At 32.8% G+C, this 16159-nt stretch overlaps 2 protein-coding genes across 3 annotated transcripts; one reads left to right on the top strand and one right to left on the bottom strand.

The window, feature by feature from the left end:
- The first annotated feature begins 1272 nt into the window (after window positions 1–1272).
- On the top strand, window positions 1273–7443 carry LOC123718511 (ADP-ribosylation factor GTPase-activating protein 1). Of its 2 annotated transcripts, none has more exons than XM_045675096.1 (9): window positions 1273–1474; window positions 1549–1716; window positions 3467–3580; window positions 3655–3809; window positions 4013–4130; window positions 4352–4441; window positions 4758–4891; window positions 5024–5192; window positions 7255–7443. In XM_045675096.1, exons 1-8 carry the CDS (start codon window positions 1415–1417, stop codon window positions 5190–5192), a joined length of 1008 nt encoding a protein of 335 aa, XP_045531052.1. In that variant the 5' UTR covers window positions 1273–1414; the 3' UTR covers window positions 7255–7443. The 2 variants fall into 2 exon arrangements, with proteins under 2 accessions (XP_045531052.1, XP_045531051.1); XM_045675095.1 differs by having other exon boundaries at window positions 4010–4130; window positions 7255–7441.
- A 174-nt stretch (window positions 7444–7617) lies between these two features.
- Window positions 7618–9541, bottom strand: LOC123718512 (peroxisomal membrane protein PEX16). The gene has a single exon (XM_045675097.1). It carries the CDS (start codon window positions 8971–8973, stop codon window positions 7984–7986), a length of 990 nt encoding a protein of 329 aa, XP_045531053.1. The 5' UTR covers window positions 8974–9541; the 3' UTR covers window positions 7618–7983.
- Window positions 9542–16159: the final 6618 nt, after the last annotated feature.

Here is a 16159-nt window from a genome sequence, read left to right as displayed (position 1 = left end):
CGTCATCTAAGTGGATTTCTAAAAATAATGCTAAATTTACTGAACTTAAATTAAATTGTAGCATTACATACAATTAGTGTTTTTATCACAAACAAATAGTTGTTATAATTATTTTAATATAAAACCAATCTTCATTTTCTGTCATCTGTCTACGCTGTATAAAAATTAACTCTTCCATTCGTAGTAAATAACAGCGAAATGTTAGGTTACAATATTAAAACGATGTGTATGATGTACGACCAGTAATACAAAGTAAGTGTTCTATTTTTCATCTTAATCATGTAGCAATGTCACTTTTCTCTTTGGCGCGGTCCGATTTATTTAACGATCACAGTAAAAATGTCATTGCAGTTGGACCAAATCGTTACATTTGCAAGAAATATTATATTTTTATGTAATAGGAGTCAAATGGACAGGAAGCTCACCAGATGATCAGCGACGGCTGGACACATAGCCAGAAGCCCCGTAAGCGCGTTGCCAGCCTTTTAAGATTTGGTACGCTCTTATCTTGAAGGAGCCTAAGTCGAATTGATTTGGAAATACTTCGGTGGGCTACTGGTTCCAAATAGTGCTGGTGTGCGGTAAAAATTGCCTTAAAAAACGTTGTGTTTAGTTGTAGAACGTCGGACGTCGAGGTGATACGGGTGGTATTTCGTATTCTACCTTTACGTCCGATAATGAAAATCATCCGCCAGTATTAGTCAGAACAACTCCTCTGAACACTAAATGCGGTAGAAGATGCAGAGAGAATCCACATCTCTACGCAACGCCTAGGGTTTAAGTCGCTAGGAAAGTGACTAGTCGTCTACGATTTGAATAGCTTCGTTATAGTGAGTCTAACATAGCCTTCCCTTTCTCTTTCTAATGACCGCGAAGCTGTGCGGCATTGAATATGTCAACACCCATTATTCAGAGGAGTTTTTATAGCGGAAAACGAGCAAGCTTGAATCGTCTTGGGATTAAATTAGACTAGATTTAGTCTACCCCATTCCGTAGGAGAATTTTGATTGAGACACAAGTTTGTTCCGTTACTCATGGATAACTGTCTCGATGATGATGATATTAATTTATCCCTTATGGGAAAGGACTTTAGTCCATACAGCTAGGTCTTGTTCTTGATACTGTCTCCATCCCCGAGCCATTAGTGGTTAAAAAATAAAGAGATAGTAGAGCATTATCTAATTTTATTTCTATGGGACTCAATAAAATATGTGTCCTTTTAGTAATTACTTGATCTATGGTAAACTGTAATAGGTAATCTGTGGTAAACTTTGGGATCGAATATATTTCGAAGTTCCACGTATTTTTTAAAAATACTCGAAGCCATTATAATATATAGACTTTTATCCTACCAGTTTAAACTTATTTCTATATAATATTAGTGTGTAGTAAAATAGTGATAGTAAATATAATTATGGCCTCGCCTAGGACACGCCGCAAATTAAATTCAATTCGCAACTTACACGAGAACGAAGTACGTATGAATAAGTTGTATTATTTTCTTACTATTTTTCAAAACGGCTTTATTTATTGTTTATTGCTTTATAGAAATGCTTTGAATGTGGTACATTAAATCCACAATGGGTTTCGGTTACTTATGGTATATGGATCTGTTTGGAGTGCTCTGGCGTTCATCGTAGTCTTGGGGTACATCTTTCTTTTGTACGTTCTGTAACGATGGATAAATGGAAAGATATAGAATTGGACAAAATGATTGTGAGTATTAAGATGTTATACATAATATAATACTTACTATTAAGGAACATGATCATTTATATTTAGGTCACTCACTTTGTTATAATCATTAGATTATAATATTTTTTTTAGTTAGTTAATTATTTTGTTAGAAATATAAAGTTATTAAGTGCAAAGCATGCTGTTGCCTCTTGAAGGTGTGCAATTAGTTTTTATTTTTTTAGATGTGTAATTTTATTGTACTGCTCCTTTTAAAAAAATAAAATTGCATTTTATCATTGGTGTATTTTCATTATATTTCATATTTTATTTATTTTTACTAATAATAAGTCTTGACAAAAAAAAACATTCTCAAGCGCACCACTAAACAACTTGATGAAAAACTACCAATCAAGCAAACTAGATTTCGGTCTGAATCCAGACCTATGTGATCTATCTTGATACCACCTGTACTTGGCATTTGTCAACTATAACAAAACTTGTCTCTTTGGAGCACCCAGCAGTGTGGAAACTTGCACTTGGAGAGCGCTAAAAGACCAAGGCATTGAAGGAAAATACATTAGACTCCTCGGAAATGTCTACAGCCAGTGCTCGGCTAGGATGAGCTGGAGATGCTGGGAGAATCATTTCGACGCAAAAAAGGAGTCAGACAGTGAGATCCTCTTTCGTCTAAGCTCTTTATATGTGTCTTGGAAGAAGTCTTTAGAAACCTACACTGGGAAGATTTGGGCATTAACATAGATGGAGAAAGGATCAACCAATTGAGATTTGCAGATAAAACATTGTTCTCATAACTGTCAACCCAGGAACACTACAAATCATGATCGAAGTACTGGCAACATAAAGCAAAGAAGTGGGTTTAACAATAAACAAAACAAAAATAAAAGCGCTGACAGAACATCAGAAAACTATTATTATTAAAACCTAGAATATATGACAACCTACATATACTTGGGCTAACTCTTTTCCATGACAGAACAAGGCAAGCAGAAAATAGAGAGATGAACCTGATGAAACACATCCTGAAGAATAAAGAGTACCCACTAAGGATCAAAAGGAGCATCTTCAACACCTGCATCTTACCTATACTAATGTTCCGCTGTGAAACTTGGACCACTAAGCAAGCCACAAGTCAAGAAGCTTGCCAGAAAAGTATGGAAAGGAGCATACTGTGTTACACACGGAATCATAGTATAGCCGCAGATATCTGAAGGATCACCAACTGGGAAGATGCAATGACCAGAGGCAGAAGGCTTAAATGGAGATGGATGGGGCACCTGTTCTGAGGACAGAGAGCAAAATGTTCGAAAAAATTTACTCCATGGACACTTTGCTACAACACCAAGTGTAAGAGAGGTAGACCATGCGCGCGGTCGAAAGACGACTAAAAGCCACTGGTCCTCTGTTGCAAAGACTTGCCAGAGATAGGAAGCACTGGAAACAGCTGAAGGTAGCCACAAAAGCAAGCTGTACAAGAAGACAGCTGTGCAACAAAACCTTCAAAAAGAACTTATAAATATATATATGTGTATATTTGTAAGCTTTTCTCTTGTATTTATTGAAATTGAACAACAAATTACTTACCTATAAAGGAAAATTATCAGTGAAATGTAGCAATGCTATGCAGAATACTTCATATATCCCATTTAATCTAAAACCAAGAAAACTTTCTATGCTTATTTGTTTTAATGTTATGATCTTTCAACATCACTGCACTTTATACTATAATAATTTAAATCACATGATAATTTAAAATGTTGTACAAATCTAGGTTGGTGGAAATTCTAGAGCTAAACAGTTCTTTGAAGAACAGGCTGATTATTCCCCTGATATGAAGATAACTCAGAAATATAACACCAAAGCAGCTGCTATGTACAGGCAGAAGGTATCAGTTTGTTATTATTAACTTTATTAACTGTTTCAATTTAAATATTTTATAGATTATAAATTTTCTTGTAGATAGCAGCTCTGGCTGTTGGCTCTGATTGGAGTCCTTCTGATTTTAAACCTGAAGTAGTTGAGCGCCCTACTCAATGGAATCAATCACAGAATTCTTATTCATCTGATGAAACTTCTTTTCATGGCAGTGGCTCTGACAATAATATCAGTTATCAGTAAGGGTTTTTAGTAACTTTTAGGTTTTGTGTGTAAAGATTATAAATTATTCAATTGCATCAAATTTAACTTTGCTATATTTACTAAAACAAAACTAGACCCTTCTTGAAAAGTCTGACCTGATGCCAATTTTTTTGTTTTCAAAAGTCTAATGACTAGTCAATGAGGTTTAATAAATTTAACAGTACTTTTTCATTAGCAGTGAGTATGGTAGTAACCGTTACACTGGCTTTGGAAATACTCATCAGTCTCAATCTAGACCAACCTCACCTGATAATCATAACCAAATCATGGACAATGCCCTGTCTTCATTGGCATCTGTGAGTATTATCATTAATATTATTGTTGGTGGTTAAGAATTTGATTAATAACCTTTCTGCTCCAGGTGGCAAACTAGCCCAATAATATTATGTGAATGTTGTACATGGATAACACAAAGATTGTGTAATTCATAGATTTAAAATGTTTCAAATATATTTAACTATAATAATATCTTATATATTTTAATGGTGAGTAAACAAATATAAATTTCCTTTTTAAGGGCTGGTCTTTATTTGCTACTTCCATGACTAAAGCAGCACGATCAACTACTGAGAAAGTCTCGGAAATGACAAGTGTAGTTGCAGAAAGGGTAATCTATGTCTATTTTTTTTAATAGTTTGTTTATACAGAGTATATCTTAGGAACAACCCCGAAAGACAGTGTACATATCATTTTGTGAAATTTGAAAATAAATTTTAAATGATGCACAGCCACAGTGGAAACAACGACGGAAAGAAGACAGACACGAGAGTAGGCTGGCTCACCGCACCCATAGCCTATTATAAAAAATAAAGCAGTTTCCCAGACGCTTTTGCCAAATTTACAACTTGCCTCAACTTACAAATATCCTAAAAATTTGCTGTTTAGAATTTCAGCATTAATTAACATTACTATTATTTTATTAGGTGATCCGTGGCGGTCGTTGGAGTTCGCTACGTGGCACGTCTGAACCTCGTCGAGGAAGCAATACTAGTATTGATAACCAACCTCAAAGTTACGGCGCTATGAAGTTTTCTAATTCGGAACCATTCCCTAAATGGTAACTAAAAATGATAAAAAAAACATAGCTGGATATGGATTTCATTCATTCTGTTAGGAAATGTACTCACTCAATCACTTGTAATTGTACTCTATATCTATAACACTATATATATCTTTCCAATTTCTTTAGGGATGAGCAATCACAGCCACCATGGAAATCTGTGACTACACAAAACAACATTGATACGCGTGATTTGTCTCAAGTTGGTATAACCAATCCACCTCTGGATTTGAAGAACATTACCATTAAGAAAAAACCCAAAGCAGACGATGATTCCTGGGACTGGCTCAATAATTAGGTAATTATTCCCATATACCATAAAATTAGTATAAATCCCTCAGTATATTTTTGCAAAGTTTACTATATAATGTCTTGCTGGCATTATAGAGCTAGTGACATATAACCTGCAATAAGATAGCTTTGTTTTATCATCAGAGGGCTCATCATTATTTGTGATACCCATAGACACTTACACAACCAGAAAGCTTGCAAGTGTATTACATACAGCCTTTTAAGAATTGATACACTCTTTTCATGAAGAACCCAGAAGATATGGTTCAGAAATAAATGAGCTGGTTTCAGATAGTTGTCAGGTGTTAACTATAGATCTTTGTTGTAAATGTTCATGGCATAGCATTCGCTGGAATTGTTGTCTCCTTATGATATAAATTTAACATGTGTGAAACTTAACAATATCTGTCTTGGTATTAATATACTTAAATTATTATAATCATCTTAATTTCTAGATATTCATTATACTTAATAACACAAGGGAACAAAATTAAACTTTTTTCTGTTGCATAGAATTTTATGACTGTTGTTTACTAATTTGAGGTTGCTTAATATAATAAATAAATCTATAGCAGTTCTAGTTTTTGTGATATAGCTATCAGACATATTTTTGTAGTTAGTTACATTTAAACTTCAAATCTACCAAATTTCTTTTGTTTAAAGATTTTTTAATATATTTTATTCACTACGAGAAATATTTATAAAATGTATGTTTTTCAAAAATTTTATGCCAAATGTGTTGGGTTTCATAAAACAGATGTAACTTAATTACTTTGGATTCCCTTTGGATAGCCATAATAAGTACTGGATCACTCGTATATTATGTAAAACATGTGGTGTCTTTGAGATTATAGGCGATTAAGAAAAGACCTACCAATGGTGAAAACCTACCAATCATCAAGATAATAACATCTTTATGTGTGGTATATATAAACGAGATTAAGAACTAACCAAAATGGTTTAACGCTAACTTGTTAACTTTATCTCATACAGTCCTGTACTCGAGCCAAATATCAGTAACAAGCAAAAGGCTCCTTCATCTACACAACAAATTCTCTTCAAGTGACGAAAGTGAGACAACTTATTTTATCCCAGATATTTTTTCTGAGCCTTTTCATAGGATGACCTTGATTTATTAGTCGGCAACTTTGGTTGGTCTTTTTATGAGGCATAGGTGATACTAGCTTTTAATTAAAGCAAATCTTTTAACCTATAAATCAAGAATTTACTATCCTTATCAAAAGACTGAATTTCTTGATTCTTTTCTGCAGATGTGACTTTGACCTTGTTTTGTGTTTTGATGTACTACTTGTTAAACTGATTGTGATAATTGAACCCCTTGCCCAAGTTTGCATAATACTGCCACCATATTATACTAGGCCTTATGTAACAATTTGTGAAAGCTGGGATAGGAAGGGCACACAGATGTTATTTGTTTTAAATACATCTCTATAAAGTTCTAAAATTTGAGAGCTGAGAAACTAAAGACAGATTTTTTATGGTCTACAAATACAATAGTTGATAACTTTAATAGGTACATGACTGATTAAAAAGAGACCTGTTTTGATTTCTTTTGGACTGCACAATATTTTATGGACAACATAAAGAATGAAAGTGGAGCATATTGAACTTATATTGTCACACTTTCAGCAGCTTGGTTGTAATATGAGCATTAAGGTATCCACAGAAATTTGGGCTGTTTCCCTGAAAATCTTGGTGGTCTCAGTGAAGAACACAAGGAGAACAGTTCCATCAAGACATTTACAATATTGAGGAACAGTAACAGGGACATTTTTAAAGTATTGGTTTTCTAGATAAGTAATTAGAGTAGAGATTTCGTAAAAACGCATTTTAATTATAATTTAAAAACTAAAACACCAATTGAAAGTCATAATTTTTCATGCAACATAAATGTTATTTTCTTGTTAATTAGTATCATAACACAGATTAAGTCTATTCATTAACACATTTTATTTTTATAACACACAAAAGCAACAATAGGTCCAGCAATTTAGAAGTTTAATTACAAACACAGAAAATTTATATTTATTAAATAATCTAATTTTCAGGTCTACTTGGAACTACAGGAACTTAATTGGCTTTGCTGTTATTCTTCAAAGTAGGCAACTCGATTAATAGATGTAATGATTAAATCAATTAGAAATATTATATAGAACAAGCATTTTATGTATTAAATTTTTCTTAAGATTTATATTATTAGTGTCTAATGACACATGATGATGGATGTATGTTAAATTGATTAGAGTTTATATATAAATATTTTTTATTATTATCACTTACTTATGATTTAAGTACAAATTTGATTTTTTATAAAACATTTTTAATGTATACTTATCAGATTAAGTAATATTGTATACCTATTATGAAAAATAAATGTGTCCTCATGATTCAACAAATGTAAAAATAACTGCATTTGTAGCTAATTAATACAATTATGTTTAGTAAATAATTATAACAATGGTGAAACGCATAATAAAGAAAATGTAATATTTTTTTATTTTCACATCTGCAAATCCCTTTAATATCCAAGACATTATTTCAACTCTTTACATGTTAATGTAAATATAAAACTTTTTATACAAATTATAATTTGTTGATAATTAATGGAGCACTTTTATGAAATGTATAATTTAAAAAAAAACAAATTTTGTGAATATAAGAAAATTATGAGCAAAAATTAGATATACACTACCATTTTTAAGGGCTAATAATAATCAAAAACCTAAACCCATCCATACTCTCTAAAAATAATAATATTTGATGAAATAATAAATTCATCACATAGCCCACATATAAAAGTATATATCTTGCCAATGATTTAAATACTGTATTATAGGTTGACAAATAAAAGACATTGCTGGTATTTTGCTGGAAGTTGATTCAAGGAAATTTTCAATAACCCTTTTGGAGTAACTATTATACATAGGACTTCTCAATAGATACAATACCAGACTTAACTTTCTTCTACTTATTTCTAACCTTTGCTCATAGCTTATTTCATTCATGTGCTTATTGTATAGTTGAAAACTAGCAACATCTAATCCTAAAGCAATCAGCCACTGCTTCCAGGATTTAGCACCAAATAGTTTCATTGCAGCAAGATGTACTATTGGTTTAAATATATGTATTAACTCTGCATGTTTCAAATCTCTTATTTCAATAGCAGATGGTATGCTGTTATCTTCTACTTTTATAGGTTGCCAATCACGAAGACTTATAGGTGGAGCACCTTCCACCCTACGGACAACTCTACCTGACCTTTTTAAGGTAAAAAAAGCATCTCTATTTTCTTCAGATTCAACTGTTTCAGTAAATTTCTTTCGTTGTAATGCTGGAATTGGTGGATGCTGTATAGGTATATCTTTAAATCTAAAGAGCAATACCAATGCAGATGAACATTTAAACATTTGTATTATTATTGCTGCTGTCCACTTCCCACGAGTACCACACTTATATTTTACAGCAAGTTCAACAAAAACTTCACAATAATGGACAATTGTGAGCCATAATTTTATCTGTTCTTGCAAACTGAATTGAGAAGAATTGTTGCCATAGGCATCGTTAATAATTTTGTCATTGAATAAGGAAAGTAGTTTAGATAATGCGTATACAAGTTCCGAAACGATAGGTGATTTATTAATCTTACCAGCAATAAAATAGGAGGACCACGTCGCCACTGTTTCTACGTCTGTCACAAAAGATGGATTATTAATAACCCATCTTCGATAGGAGGTCATAAGTTCCTTGAGTGATAATTTTTTTTCCATATTCACTTCACTACGATTATTCTGCTTTTCTTTTAAAGTTTTTGATATTTTTCTAGTTAAAAGTTAGTTTGGTTCTAGGTAACTCTTATTTCTGACTGGTTGAAGAAGAAAACGTTTATCTAAAGATAAACATCGATTCAAACTATAAATACCAGCAATTCAATTATTATGGTGTAACAAAATATTCTACAAACAAACGCGATCGGATGTTTATCCTTGTTTTTTCCGTCCGTTCCAGGAAAACTTTATGATTTTGTGGTTATTTTGTCATAACGCTTATATCACTTATGACCATGCACTTTATCCATTATTACTTATTTAAATTAAAAGTATAATCTAAAAACTTATCTAGGCCAAAGGTCGGGAGTATATTTAATAATCACGTTTGACGTTTCACGAATAAATAATTTGAATTAATAAAGAACATTCGTCATGGTAATATCCCTATATTCAAAGCACTTTGTGACATTATTAATATATATAGATTAAGAATTTGACAATAACAAAAAGGGATTGACACAGTTTTATTGTCTTTTTTACCATAGACAATTATTCATAACATGATCTTTCCTTATTTGTCTTAATCTGGGGCTTTAGACAAAATTACTTATTGACAGGAGTGACCCACTACCCCTTAAAAAAATATTATAAAATAGACACAACTTAAAAAATTTCGCTATGCTATATGTAAACCAAATAATGAGAACGCTTCCATTGCTACTCCATATGTCAAATATCCACAGTAAGTTGCGTGGAAACAGATAAACATAAATATTGGTCCAAAATAATACTTTACGGAACATTTTTGTGGGTCGCTTCTTTGTAGTGTAATCTTCATACATATTTCAATTCCATAATTTATTATAATAATTATTACTGTTTTTTTCTTCGTGGTTAATTGGCTTTTAAATTTTTACCTGCAATCTTGTTATAAAGCCATTGTTATGCATGGGACTAAATTAGTTCTTGCTGAAAATAACCATTTATCTATTATTATCTTAATCAATTAATTATTAATAATAATTAATAACATATATGAATATAATAAGGAGGAAAGTTTTGTATGTTTGTACAGAATTGGCTCAAAAAATACTGATTTTCTAAATTCTTTCACTATTTGAATGCTATGTTATCACTGATTAATATAGGCTATTTTAAATGCAAGAAAAAAAGGATCTCTACTAAAATTCCAGTTCCACAATAGTAAAGAAGATAACAATATCTACAAAATATGTCGCGATAGCATCAATGTAACTATTGTAGTTATGTCACTTTAACTACTTTTAACCATTTTAAAATTTAATAGAAATTCCGACCATAATCAGATCATCTATACCTTTGCCTTATTCCTTACCTTTAGGTAAGGATTATTTATAAATAAATCAAGCAATGCTGCTAAAATATCTTTAAATTACTAATTAGTTTTTTAAAAACGGCCATTCCATTCGAAAGATATTACGAGTTTAATAAAATTAAAATGAAATTACTTCGCCGCTACGCAGCCGGAGTGTAGGAGAGGGGCACATCTACGAAATAGGTAGACGCGCGGCTCATTCGCGCAGTCAGCTCCCTACGCAGTAACCAAAGTTGAGTAATTTTGAAGAAATATTTTTTTGTTATAGCATGTTTTTTAATTCTATTCAGAAGTCCAGAACTACTAAGTTCTTATTATTCATACATATTTCAACCTTCCAATAAAAAAGTTTGTTTCAGAAATATTTAAACTTTCCGGTTAAAAAGATCTTTTTAACGTTTCTATAAAAATATATTGATTATTTTTATAGAAAAAGCCTAGAAAAAGAACGTCGCAGCTATCTCAAAATAGTTCCCAAGCGAGATTATAAAAATTACATCGTATCGGAGAATCTATTTCTGAAAATACAGATTGTCTCGCAAGTCAGAGAGTGTAAGAAACCCATCCGTGAGCTAGATAATCTAGCGCCGAACGTTCGCAGCGGCTTAGGGCACAGAGAGTCAGGCAATCATTAAGAACGGGTACGCGCAATAGTATATTAGCCCATAGGAATGGATCGGCATTGAGCTACGATCCACAAATTGATTATGCTCATAAGTACCTATAGGCATACAGATACATTCTCCTATATTATCAGACACAATTGCTTTCTTAATACCTACATATGAGTACTGACTGTAGAGAGTACAGTAATAGTAGGTATATAACATATCTAATTATTATTAGTATACCTCAGTGTAATGTTTTTAAAAATTTCCCATTGTTGTCATTTATTCTGTTATCATGTTGTTTTCAATCATCATTTTCCATACCCAACGCCAACGATACAATATTCCTAAATACATTATTATTTAGGTATGTCCTGCATTTACTGTACGTTAATGGCAAAATGTTTAAAAAAATAAATGTCCACCTGTGCGAAGCCGGGACGGGTCGCTGGTGTTAAATAAATTGATTTTTGGCCGTCCGAAACACCAAGGTCGTTGTCGACGGTTCATGTTCCAACTTAAAACCTATACATGCTGGAGTTCCGCAAGGCTTTGTACTTTGAAATACTGTTATGGATTTTATTACTAACGAAAAATCTGTTTTATCAGATGGCTGCTTGACCATCCTGGAAATATTATCTAAGTACCAAGTATAAACCGGGAAAAGAAAATAGGGCTACGCCTTGAACAAGGGTATGCTCGGTGTTTTGAACACAAATGCTTTGAAGAAATTACGGTTATAAATAGTAAGAATTAATCACTGAGTAAGACCCCTATTGCTGGCATCCGCAAATTCTTTTTAAAGTTTATTAAAACTAATGTTACTCTTGGTATGTCTTTATTATGTATCAAATCATTAGAACAAAAACTAAAACATAGACCTACTTGGGTTCTCATAAGAATTATACTCTGTGGTCGTCAACTTTTTTATCAATGTATAATGCCTTTAAGCCTTTTAAATGCCGTTTAATAGGCTATTTCACAGTTTGAAAAAAAAGTCTTATTGAGAGTAGTCCATATCACTCATGACTTAAAGTATTTGTAAAGTAAAATAACTTGGAAATAATTATCAATAATAATACTATCAATCAACGTTCGATCTCAGTTTGAGTGACTTTGACTTATGGTGTGCAGAGTTAGATCGGGCGCGTGACCTGATTCATTAAGATGAACGGGAATGCTAAGGGGCGTTGCAACATTAAGCCTAAAAAGCACCTGCAGCTAGCAACAATTCTGCTCGGACCGACAAAGACGCATTTGTTCATTTTCCAAAACGGTGTTCTACGGTATGTATTAAGGTTGAGTACTATTTTTATACATACAGAGATAATTGTTTTAACGAGCGACGGCTAATGCCTCGTGAATTTTCTTTTAGCAGTTTTGCTTTTGCGTGACCCCTACAAGATTATACCACACGATCGATATGAACTGGAGTTATTGGTCCGTTCATACGAGAAGGAGACTCAAATCACAGAACACATGGTTCTGTGATGCAGTAAGTGGAGACCGGGAACTGGCAACGTGGACTCTTTTTGGAGCCCCGACATTATGGCTAGTGCGGTATTCGTAGTTTCAACATTGCATTTTCGCTTTTTCGCTTCCCAGGTTTTTGATTTCTCAGTAATAATTTTGGTATTGATCTCAATCATTACTGATACAAATTCCAAATTGCTACTTGTCTTGATGCGACCGTTTGATAAATCGCTCGTAAGATACAATTGGTAGCTTAAGATCCCTCCGATAAGGACCAAGGTCATAGCGATCCTCCTGTAGAGGACTAATCAAGCAGAAATAGGATAAGTATAGCCAAGAAGCTGACGTGAACGTTTAGCTGTCAGGAACGGGCGTCTTAGAGCACAATTGGCGTGCTGATTAACTTTTACTGGTGTCATTTTCCATTCGGGTGCTTGTACGCGACGGACGTATGATAATAAATAAAAAATATTTAACGTATTTCACGAATGAGTTGGTACTTCTGTATTTTGTTTTTTTTATTTATAGACGAGAAACGTTATTTAACAATATTACGCTTTATTACAATAATTTAATTAACAATAAAAATAATAGTCATCTTATTACTTTAACATTTAAACTGAGGAACTTATCAACAATAGAACCAGTTGCTGGCGATGTTGGCTATTCGTTTTCACGCAACACCTGAGGTGGAGTAGTTTTATGAGCACTTTAGTGTTCTACAGGTTAAGTAGCGAAGCGAGGCATATTAGTTAGTTAAAGCTACGTGACTAACTTTCATATTTTTTTTAAGTAAACAGAAACGGTTAAGAAAGCATGTAGTCTGGTTACAACGACTCAGAAACCTTTCTTGAATCTTTTTGATTACATAGATAGTTACTAAGATTAGAAAAAAAATAAACGTATCTCTCATGGAAAATCAGGGGATATATTTAAACCTTATGATAGTATTAATTACGAATTTACGAGAGTGAACCTTGAATTATAAATATCACATGGAATGGGAGATACGCACCCCCTTTTTAGGGGTGAGACATACAGTCCCCTGAGTTCCCCTTCACCCCTTATAGAACCCTAAATTTTTATTGGCACATAACAACATATATTAGGTAGGCTTACCTTAAAAAGTATTCGACTGTCTAACTGATCCCTAGTCATACAAAGATAGAGGTGAAATGAAATCAGATAAAAACCAATTTCACATTAAATCAATACATTATTGATATAGGTTACATAAACCAAATATCAGCAGCACAAAATATATAATAAATTAAGATAGATATTAAATTAAGCTAAAAGATGATATCCCAAGGCAAGCTAAGAATTTTTTGACGAAACTTTAATTATGAAGAAATAAGATTCGCACTCTTTTAGCGAAATAGCCATAAGCCATAACCATAACTAGAGATAGTATTGTTACAGCGTACACTAGTGTAAATATAATATAAGGCCCCAGGGCCTATGTTTTATGACAAATATTTAATAATATTAGTTCTTTTAGTTTGTTTTGTTTATATACTAACACATTCCTACCCTATATTTTATATACTGCGATAGAGATCTTCAGACAGCTAAGTTAGTTAAAGTTAGTAGTTAGTTAGTTGGTTAGTATTTTTTTGGTGGATGTACCTTAAGTTAATGTATATTGCCTAAACTATAAAATATAAATGAAATTAAAACCTATAGTTGGGGTGTATAAAAGAAGCTGTACTTCTATACAGATTCTTATTCTTGCGTTGATATAGAGTAGAGCAGTGTTTTTCTAGTGGCTTCAGCATGCGACCGACATTCCAGAGGTCGTAGGTTCGAAATTTGGCCGTGCACTAATGAGCTTTCTTTCTATGTACGCATTTCACATTAGCTCGAACGGTGAACAAAATCATCGTGAGCAAACCGGCTTGCCTTAGACCCCAGGAGGCTGATCACCTACCTGCCTATTAGATTGATCATGAAACAGATTCAGAAATTTGAGACCGAGACCCAATTACCCAATAGTTACTTTAATAATTAAAAAATATATATTTACCGCTCGAAATTTGTTTTGCATCAGAGCATGCGGGATTTTGTGCTAATCCAGTTCTTATTCTATAAGTTAAATATTATAAAAAAATATTCCTAATGCGTGCCACTTATATACGATAGATAAGAAAGCTAACACAATTTCTGCATTTATCTTGTTTTTGTAAATTATTATGCTCTTAAAATGGGTTTGTCTGTAAAAGATGGCATATAGCATTTCGGTTATTCTTTGTACGTGTTTATGGTATAATTTAACAAACTCTTTTACCAATTTTCTAGTGACCAAAAGCATTTACAGCGGTATACAGTTTGTCTGCAAGTTTCAATAACTTTAATTCAAATAAATAATTGAATTGTTGTATCAGGGGCTGTGCTTCGTAGCGCAGAATCTTGATCGAAAGGTTTTGGCGGTGACTGTGAGCGCGTTCTAATGTAGGTATGTGCGTGCTACTATTTTCTTTGCTTACTGTTGAGGCTAAACATCTGCACTTAATTATTTATTTTTATTACTGTATTATTATTATATTTTCTTGTAGTCTATATACTAGTCTTGCCTTGTGGTGTAGCATTGTAGAAATACTTTATCTCCAAGCACTTTATCAACAATCATCTTATTGTTGTATGTATTTAGCAATTTTTTTATAGTAATAAGAATGAAATTGCCATATATATATTTTATAATATTTATAATCATTAAAATCTTGTGTGACCTTTTTGTTTGAAACTTTTCACGTTATACCTGTGAGGCACTTGCATTTGTTTGTCATTTAATTGTTTTTAATTTTAAAACTAGAACGAAAAAGATGGATGCTTCAATAATCCGAGTAATTTTTGAATACAAGATTCGACGCGGAAGTAACGCGACTTAGGCGCCACGCAATATTTGTGCTGCGTTCGGAGAGGACACTGATAATAAAACTAGCGCCCTTATTTGACCTCCAAGCGAGAGACAGCGATCCCGACGTTTTTGTATGATATTAAATAAGAACTATTTGGTGGTCTCCTCACAGTACTATTTAATTCAGATTTCTAAGTTCTGGACAAGAAATAACAACAGCTTACTGTGCGAAACTTCTAAAGTTGACAGTGAAGCACGCCCGTCTCGTGAATCGATCTCCAGTATGAATGCATGACCTTGTTATAACTCTACCCAAGCTGCTGTTAAAAATGACGGATGATGATGGATGACGTATCCTACGTCTGGCGAGTACGTAACTTGCTCTATCGGACTACTTTATTATGATAGATACAATTTAAAAAATGATGTTAAAAAGAGTCGAAGAAATTGCTTTCTCATAATTTACATGAAGATTGCCAAATGAATATTGCCAGACGCAAAGAAATTAATTCCATTTAATGGATGCAATGTATAGGTAATGGTAAGTGTTTTGAAAAATATAACGTAGGTTTATAAGTAAGTTTAAGCAACAAGTAAGTTTTAATTTCTCGGTACAAATTGGCCAATCCACACTTTAACCCATAATAGCTAGGTGGAAGCTGGTTACCTATAGTATAAAACATATTCGGCAATGAACAAAGTGACTAAGTCTTTCGTAAAAAAAAAGAACTGAAACGTAAGTAATATTTAATTTCCTTCGTTTATAATAGAAACAATTAGATGATTTTAAAAACAGCCCTGTATTTGACAGATCGCGATAGATGCCGAAAAAATCGGTTATAATTATAACAAATAAAAGTTTACAGGTTTAAAAGAGGTAGAAACTACTCAACT

The sequence above is a fragment of the Pieris brassicae genome, chromosome Z (genome assembly GCF_905147105.1).
Source record: "Pieris brassicae chromosome Z, ilPieBrab1.1, whole genome shotgun sequence".
In the NCBI taxonomy this organism is placed as follows: Eukaryota; Metazoa; Arthropoda; class Insecta; order Lepidoptera; family Pieridae; genus Pieris; species Pieris brassicae.
Note: the sequence above shows the minus strand (reverse complement) of the source record. Positions and strands in the feature narration are given on the sequence as shown.